This window comes from Dasypus novemcinctus, chromosome 12 (assembly GCF_030445035.2).
Source record: "Dasypus novemcinctus isolate mDasNov1 chromosome 12, mDasNov1.1.hap2, whole genome shotgun sequence".
NCBI classification, from domain to species: domain Eukaryota; kingdom Metazoa; phylum Chordata; class Mammalia; order Cingulata; family Dasypodidae; genus Dasypus; species Dasypus novemcinctus.
This window is the reverse complement of record NC_080684.1, coordinates 37,478,556-37,487,513: the sequence shown is the minus strand read 5'-3', so window position 1 is coordinate 37,487,513 and position 8,958 is coordinate 37,478,556. Positions and strand designations below refer to the sequence as shown.

General features: G+C 51.4%; 1 protein-coding gene across 1 annotated transcript; it reads left to right on the top strand.

The window, feature by feature from the left end:
- RDH16 (retinol dehydrogenase 16) lies at positions 1-8,537 on the top strand. The gene is made up of 5 exons (XM_058308294.2): positions 1-154; positions 2,082-2,396; positions 4,547-4,805; positions 6,012-6,175; positions 6,733-8,537. The coding sequence occupies exons 2-5, from the start codon at positions 2,084-2,086 to the stop codon at positions 6,948-6,950; spliced, it is 954 nt and encodes a 317-aa protein (XP_058164277.1). The 5' UTR covers positions 1-154; positions 2,082-2,083; the 3' UTR covers positions 6,951-8,537.
- Positions 8,538-8,958: the final 421 nt, after the last annotated feature.

The window sequence follows — 8,958 nt, the reverse complement described above, 5'->3', positions numbered from 1 at the left end:
TTCACCAGGTGGCCTGTGGCTTCCCAGGGAGTGGTTGGGGCTGAGTCCCCACGACCTGTTCAGGAGTCCCAGTCAAGGGGCTGGCGGCTCTGGAGTCTCCATTCCGGAGGCTTCTCTGAGGGATTTCTCGTTTGCTGGAGCCCGTGAATTCCAAGTAAGTGAGTCTGTCCCCAGGCTCCCTGTCCCTACCTCTGTTCCTAGAGCTACACCTGAGCCCTGACCTGGCTGCACACAACGAAATCTCTTGAAATTTTGCAATTTCTGAAAGGGACCCTAAAGTTTTTGCTCCCAGCAAAGAGTTATATTGTCTTCAACATTGACGAGTATGAAAGAGCAGGTGTGGTGAAATGATTTTGCTGGATGGCCCCTTGGACTTTGTTGGGTTTTAGGAAACTGTGGTTTCTGACAGAAAAACAATCCTAACTTGTTCTGAGTAAAGAACACCTGAGCCTGCTTCTAATATGTGTCTCGCCTTGGCAGGCTCAGAATTTCCAGGGGCGCCTGCCTTCCTCCTCCACCTCTCTCTGAGTTCCTGGTAGGAGGGTCCCAGAGTCACTGCAGGGAGCAGGGAGGTGCACGTTTCTGCAGAAGATCCCCTGTCCAGCTGCTGCTGCCACTTTCCACCTTGAAAGACAGAAAGGACTAGCAGTCTGCTGCTGGTCGGAGGTGATGTTTATGCCTTCAGGAGAGGCTGGAATTAGGGCCCCTGTCCGTCTTTCAGGCTGGGCTCTGGAGTGTTGGGGGGCAGGGGTGTGCATTTGAGCCTCTGCTACCCCCTCCCCGTCCACTTCCTTGCCTTCCCTTCCCACCCTTCAGAGCTGAGAGCACAAGGACAGTGAGGAGTCCCCCAGGCCAGTGAAATCCTGGCTGTTTCGCTGCTACCCACTCCCCTTGCTCCCAGCCCTCTACCCCCCACCTCACTACTGACAGACGGTGGCACGTCTCCTGGGCCTCTTTGCGTATAGTTCTTAGGTGACCCAGTGTCTCCAGGCCCCTTCTTAGCCTTTGAGGGGTACCTCCCTCCTCTTCTCCATCGGCACGCTGATCAACTGCATGAGCATCTTCCCAGTTACCAGGGTTTCGAGCCCACTCTGGTAAGGTGAGGATCTGGGCCTCCTGTCTCTCTCGTCCTTATTGAACTGAGCCTTGGTGGCATCACTGAAAATACCGCTGGGATGGCTTCTGCTTTTGAGTCACAGTATCCAGTGTCTGTGACAGTGGCCAGGCCGGGCAGGGCTCAGGACAGGAGGGCAGAGGACAATGTGCCGGGGCACGAGGACGAGGGAAAGGGCAGTTGATGGGGTGCGAGGGCCCAAACTCCTCACCAGCTCTGCATGTCATTCCACTCCACCCTCCCGACACCTCTGAGAACGCTCTCTGCAGTGTGTCCCCAGCCACCACTCGGTTCTCCCCGCTTTTTGTTTTTTGCTTGTGTCACAAACCCCCTTGTGATCCTGTACTCCGTTTGACCCAAGAGAACTATGTCCGGAGGGATCTTATTCCTTTATACTGTTTGTCTCCTTCTAAACCCAGAAAGGCTGACAGTGACTTTGTTTCGAAGGAGCATACTTTTTGTGCTAAGCTGATGAGTGAACCCAGGCTCAGAGAGGGATTTGAATCTAAATGTATCTTGAACTTACAGTAGTTTTCCAGTAAGCAACATCCTCTGGTCAGGAAGACCTGGTCCTGGGGGTGTTAGCAAACAAGGCAAGTTGAGATGGTTCCAAACCTTGAAATCTTATCAGAGTGGCCTGTGTGTGCGTGCGCCCGTGTGCACGAGTGCACATGCACAGCGCAGAGAGGAGGGGGAGGACTCGGGGATAGTTGCTGAGTAGTGCTGTGTTCTTTCTGGGCTGGATTTAGAATTTTCGAGGGTTTTTGGCAGATCTTCCAAAAGTAGTCCAAAGAGCGGCAGGTGGGGCCCAGAATTTAAATTGTTTCAGAAATATATATTGATCAGGGAAGAAATTGAGGCCTCCCGGCCAGACAGTGTGGAAACCAGCCAGCCTGCACAGCCCTCCAGGTTGAAGAGGACAGACGTTTTTCTGAACCCAGCCCATCTGTGTCTGTCTCCTACAAAGACATGTGGGTCTACCTGGCGGGCCTCGTGGGCCTCTTCTACCTTCTGCGCTGGCTCCGGGAGAGGCAGGTGGTGAGCCACCTCCACGACAAGTATGTCCTCATCACGGGCTGTGACTCGGGCTTCGGCAACCTGCTGGCCAGGCAGCTGGACCTGCGAGGCCTGCGGGTGCTGGCTGCGTGTCTGACGGAGAAGGGGGCCGAGCAGCTGAGGAATCAGACGTCAGAGAGGTTGGAGACGGTGATCCTGGATGTCACGGAGACAGAGAGCATCGCTGCAGCCACCCAGTGGGTGAAGGAGCGCGTGGGGGACAGAGGTAAACTGTGAATCTTCATATATCTTTTCTTTTTTCTCTGTGCAAGAGGAACCTTCTTTGCTGCTACCTGGGAAGACTCCTGTGGTGCTTTTCTGGCCTTCCACACCAGCGCCCTCTCTCTCACTCACCAGCCAGTTGAATTCCTTCTCTTTTCTACTCCTTTTGCTCCTTCCCCGCACCCCAGAATTGCAGCTGTGATTCTTTGGTGAGAGTTTGTGCTGATGACAGTCTGTCCTTCCAGAATTCATGTCTTTCCTCCCTCCCCTTCACTGCTGCTCCCTAAATCAGAGGTTCTGGGTTGGAGGCAATTGTGCCGGGGCCAGGTCAGGCAGATTTTCTGGATGCCAAGCACTGCCCTGAAGGTTTGCGGGGGCCCTTGGTGGCGTGGCGACGCGCTCTAGCCGCAACCTATGGGTTTGAAATTAAGATCATCCCTGCCCTCAGATGAGGACACTGAGGACTGTTAAATTAGCGGTTACCCCTTTCTTCGTGCACAATATTTAATGTTCTAGAATATCTCTTGTTTAGCGTGACATTCCTTATTTAAACAGCACCTTAGGATTTTTTTAATACAAATTGAGTACCCATCTACCTCACACCCTTTCCCCTACTATTTTTTTTTTAAGATTTTTTTTATTTCTTTCTCTCCCTTGCCCCTCCCTCCATCCCAGTTGTCTGCTCTCTCTGTCCATTCACTGTGTGTTCTCCTGTGTCCGCTTCTATTCTTGTCAGCAGCACTGGGAATCTGTCTCTTTGGGTTGCGTCGTCTTGTTGTGTCAGCTCTCCATGTGTGCAGCACCACTCCTGGGCAGGCTGCACTTTTTTTTGTGTGGGGCAGCTCCTTGCACGGCACACTCCTTGCGTGTGGGGCTCCCCTACATGGGGGACACCCCTGCGTGGCACAGCACTCCTTGCATGCATCAGCACTGCACGTGGGCCAGCTTACCACACAGGTCAGGAGGCCCTGGGTTTGAACCCTGGACCTCCCATGTGGTAGGCAGATGCTCTATCCATTGAGCCAAATCCACTTCCCTATACCTGAGGATTTAATATTGAAATTGATTTCAACCCTTATGGTCATAAATAATATCTTGATAAATCTCTTTTAACCTAAATCTCTACCATCATAAATATATATATTGATTGGATTCTTAGACATGAAATACCCTGGCATGTCCTTAAGGGCTGGGAATATTTCAGAGGAGTGGAGGGACTCCTGGCTCCGGGCTTATTTACCCACAGTCCTCCCAGGTCGCCATCTGGCACCCCCGCGCCCTCTCCTGCTGCCCCGAGGCCTGGCGCTTGGTGACTGTCTACTGTACTTCTTTGGGGAGGTCTCTTTCCCCTTGAGTCTTTCAGGGAGGCTTCCAGAAAGCTGGTGGTTTAGGGAGGAGAGACGGCGGCCTTCTGGGAGGGTGGGAGCAGAGAACGACGTCTGGGGGACCCTGCGCTCTGGGGAGTGGGCTGCGGCTGCCTCCTGGCCCTCCCAGATCCTGCCCTGGGCATCACCTCGGGGTGAGTGTTGGATGCCCCAGGGCAGAGGGTGAGCCCTGCTTCCTGCGAGGACAGTGCCCGGGACTGGTCGAGCTGTTCCAAGGCCAGTGTCCTGACGCCAGACGCAGGCCTGTTCTCCTGATTGCCCCAAACCTGCGACATCGTGTGCCTTTCCCGCCTGAGCCATGCCAGGATATTATCCTTGTCTTTTTCTTTTTCAGTCTTTTCTCTCTTTTTCTACCTCTCTTCCCCTCCTTTCCTCATTCTCCCTCTCTGTCTCTCTTTCCCTCAGTAGAATATGTAAGGTATCCATAAAATCTGAAAATTGCGGTTGTATGTTTAATGTCTACCATGCCATCATTAATGTATATAATAAAACATTATTATCTGGACACCTACATTTCCTCAAGATCCATTCCTGCATTCATCACCTGTTGTCTAACTGAAGAATAAATGGAGGAGGAGGGCAGAGTTCCTATCCTCTAACAGATTACATCCCCACACCCGCCCCGTGGATGGCTCGTCTTTATTTAATCCACCCCCCTCCTCGCAGCCCGTCTCTGTCATCACGTTTTCACTCCACTGGAATGTGCGTCGGAGCCGTTTCTGTGTCCGTCCTGGGCACTGTTGCTCGTCAATCCTCCCTTTGTCCCCAGGGCTCTGGGGCCTGGTGAATAACGCCGGCATCTCCATGCCCTCGGCACCCAACGAGTGGCTGACCAAACAGGACTTTGTGAAAATACTCGACGTGAACCTGCTGGGGCTGATTGACGTGACGCTGAGCCTGGTGCCCCTACTGAGGAAGGCGAGGGGCCGCGTGGTCAACGTCTCCAGTGTCATGGGCCGGCTGGCCCTATTTGGTGGGGGCTACTGCATCTCCAAGTATGGTGTGGAGGCTTTCTCAGACTCCCTCAGGTATTGGACCCGCCCCTCCTGGTTCGCTGGAGTCTGCTCCACTGGGGAGCCTTTGTTAGGGGGTTTATTTACTCCCAGCCCTGGAGGCCCCACCTTTGAGGTCTGCTCTCCCTGGCACACGCTGCTACCCCTCCCTGGATTAGTTGGCCATTTGCTCTGGGTGGAGGGAGGGGCCCCAGGCTAACAGAGTTTAGTTAAACAAATGCCTGCCCTGGGGGTAGTAGCTCACAGCTACTATGAAATTCCATTTTGGGAAGAGCATGAGTGGACCCAGGGCACTGATTCCAGCATCAGCTACTTACTTTCCCGAGTCTTCCACGAGGGCCAGGAAGTGCGTCCTCGGCCAGCAAGACCGTGGCCCTGACCTAAATCGTCTCCCAGCTGAGAGCGGGACAAGAGGCAGAATGTTGTTGCCGCTTCGTGTAGGGCCGGTGAGCACGGTGGCCGTGGCAGCCGCAGATTGAGGGGTGGTGGTGTCCTGGGGACGGGGTCCGAGGTGAGGACTGAAGAGCAAGGGTCAGCCTGGCAGCCTGACAGAGAAGGGCGGGAAGGGCTTCCTGGAGGCGGGAACGTCATCAGCGGAGGTCCGGAGTGGGTACTAGCACGCCCCTGTGCTTGGGACCCTGCAGGGACAAGAGGCCACGGCTGGAGGGGTCTGGGGGGCGGGAGGCTGGGAGGCAGGCTCGGGTGGGCTTGTGGTCCAGGAGAGGTGCTGGGACCTTGTACGGATGACGGCGGAGCCCCAGGGCAGGGCTTTGTTCAGGCGAGCTATTTGTCCAATTGGCGTCTAAAGCCCCTGCTGCCTGCTGAATGTGGGAGAGGTAAGTCTAAAGGCAGAGAGGTCCTCCTCAGAGACAAGGCAAAGGCTCCTGGGAGACGACCAGGGAGGATTCTAAAGCCAAAGGGGACGAGGATCTGGACGAGGTCAAATCAGCAGGGCTTGGGGTCAACTGGATGTGAAGGGAAATAGGGCAGGTATCCTGAAAGTGATGGTTGCAGACTAGGTAGGATTTAGTGCTAATAGGCTTACATGTATAGAATTATTTCAAAATGTTCCAAACCTGGTAGAGGTAATGCTGTCATTTTAAATTTTCTCCACTAGCAGGTCCCCTGTCCTTCAGCGAAGCCATCATGATCCTGGTTTTTTCCATTGTTGTGCCTCCCAAGGTCTCTGAAGCCCTTGGCCCCTCTTCCTGTTTCTTGCAGGCGGGAGCTCTCCTATTTTGGGGTGAAGGTGGCTATGATCGAACCTGGTTACTTCAAGACTGGAATCGCCAGCAAAGAGAGATTTGTACAGTCCTTCCAGGAATTATGGGACCGGGCTAGCATGGAGATCAAGGAGACCTATGGCCAGGCATTCTTTGCAGCCTGTGAGTGAGTTATGGACAGCAGGGAGTAAAGTAAACCATTGTTGGGGGGTCCAGCTCCATCACTAGCTCCTCCCACAGTTTCAGCCACCATGCTTCCAGGTTCTGTACCCTCCACAAGTGGGGAAGTTCATTCCATTCCCATGGTCCCATGTGGCCAACTGGTGACTTCGGGAAATGTTCCAGGCTTATTAGTGTTGGGACCAATTTTCTGAATCCCTCATTATATGGAGTAGGAAATTGAAACCAGAGAGAGAAGACACCCATGGACTCATGATAAGCTGGTGTCAGAGACAAGTGATTTTTATCTGTTTACATTAGTAGTATTGAGAGAGACCTCCATGTTATGCATCCCAGACATTGTCAGGCAGAGCCAGGTGACATAGTGTGTAACAATTGTTCTTGCAAGGGTGGGGGTTCTGTGGTGAACCTGGCTGGGTTAAGTTGGGGTCATGGCTTTGGGGCCACAGGAATTCTTGGTAACTTTTCTCACGAAGGGCTTCCCTGGGCAGGCGGGGTAAGAGACAGAAGAATACATGGGTCCTTTCCATTCTTGACAGACATCAAAGCTTGTGACGCTCTGGAGGAAAAGTGCGAAGTGGATCTGACCTTGGTGACAGACTGCATGGAGCATGCGCTGATCTCCTGCCACCCCCGTACCCGGTATTCGGCCGGCTGGGATGCCAAGCTTATCTATCTCCCCATGAGCTACATGCCCACCTTCCTGGTGGATGCCATGATCTATTGGTCCTCCCCAAGGGCTCAAAAGGCCCTTTAAGGCCAGCCGTTGGGTGCATGGTGGGGTGGAATTGGAGTTGGGCAAGGGAGATGGGTCCGGGGAGGAGGTAGGGTGGAGGCAGGATGCTCTCAAGTGACCAGGCCTCTTGGCTCACCCCTTTGCAATTCTTGCCCCAGACTTCTTTTGGGACATCACTGAGGTGTTAGGAGGAAAGAAGCACATTTCACAAGTTAGAAGCAGAGCCCCTAAAGCCACACTATTGTCCAATACCGGTGCAGTCAATGACAGCTGCAGCTCTCTTGGCCCTATTGCCACCCTGGGGAATCTGTACTTCAATGGAAGGTGGAGCAGCTTGGAGAAGGCCCAACCCCCGCCTGCTCAGCCTCCTGTCTCCCTCCTTAGGGTGTGTGTTGGCCATGGCCTCTCTACACCCTCTCAGAGGATGGAGATGGCCTAAAGACGGTGGAAGCATGGGCGAGGATGGTGAGGGTGACCACCAGCCTGGCCCCTTAGACCTCATGGGGGGCTGGCTAGCCTTGTTGACAATGCTGTATCTATACACACCTGGGATTTTTCCACCCTGCAGCAATTTGGGCCTTTGCTTCAGTGTCTGATCGTCTAGTCAAGGAGGTGTCTGGGTACTGGAAGTCTCAGTCCTGTAAACTGGTACTCAGTTATCACTGACTCCTGAAGATGACACTGAAATTGTTTCAAGAAACTCCCCCCACCCCACCCAGCTCTAGCACCGTTCTCTCTCTGTACTTTTTAATCTGAGTTTAGCACCTCGCTACCATACACCACTGCCTCATTTCCTTTCCTTTTCTGGATGCCTTTTGATCTCTCTGTCCTTTGTCCATTCCCCTTACCTGTCTTTTGACACTGTTTCCCAAGGCCCTGGGCTCAGCCATCTGCTCCACTCACATCTCTTTCCCTCTCAGAGCCTTGGACTCTACACTGTGTCCTGCCTCCAACTGCTCATGGAACTTAGGGTTTGCTCTAGATCCAGATCAGAATTCTTTGGGCTCTTGCTACCCTTCTTATCCCCAGAGTATCTCCTCCCTTGACTTCTTCCATCACCTACAACCTATGTTTCTCACTGTCATTGACTCTATACCTTGGAATCACATTTTTGTTTTTTTTCAGTTTCAAATTTTTTTCAGAATCAGATTTTGTTATTTGAGTTATATCCTTCTCTTCAGTGTAGTTTAATTGTTCTTAACCTTAGAATGATTATTGAACCTCCCTTATTTGGGGGTCATGGGCAATCAATAAGCAAGATAAAACAAAGATCTGTGCATAAAGATACATTATTATGTTGTTCCAAATGCATAAGAGATCTTTCTCTTCCAAAGAAATGCCTGAAGGCCTTTATTTCACTTTTATTTGAATGTAATATTTGGGCCAATTGTCTAAAATGCTGATTTAATCTAAAATTATAAAGGAACAAGCAACAAAAGAGTATTTGGTATCTCATTGTCTCACCCTTACAATCAAGATTCACCGCTTCCCATTACTGATATTTATTGGGCATAATGTATAATGTACTAGGCATAGTAGAACATATAGAAATCATTATCCCTGGAATTTTCACTCTAAATGAAAAAAAAATACACATGTTGAATAAGTTATTTTTGTTTTGTGTTTACTGCAAGTACTGAGGAAATATTTTGTAGAATCATCTTTTATTATCATTTAGCCTCTTTACTATTTAGAGAAGAGATAAAGAAGGACTTAAAGGCAGATAATAAGAGAGCATTCAGGATAGGTAGATGTAGCAGGCAGAATAATGGTCCCCAAAGATTCCCATGTTCTAACCCCTGGAACCTGGAAATATGTTGCTTTACATGGCAAAGAAGAATTACGATTTCAGATGGAATTAAGATATTAACCATTGATTGGGAGGTTATCCTGGATTACCTGCGTGGACCCATGTAATCACAAGGGCCCTTAGAAATGCAACAGGGAGGCAGCAGAGGAAGTCAGAATGACTTGATGTGAGAAGGATTCAACCTGCCATTGCTGACTTGAAGGTGGAGGAAGGGACCGT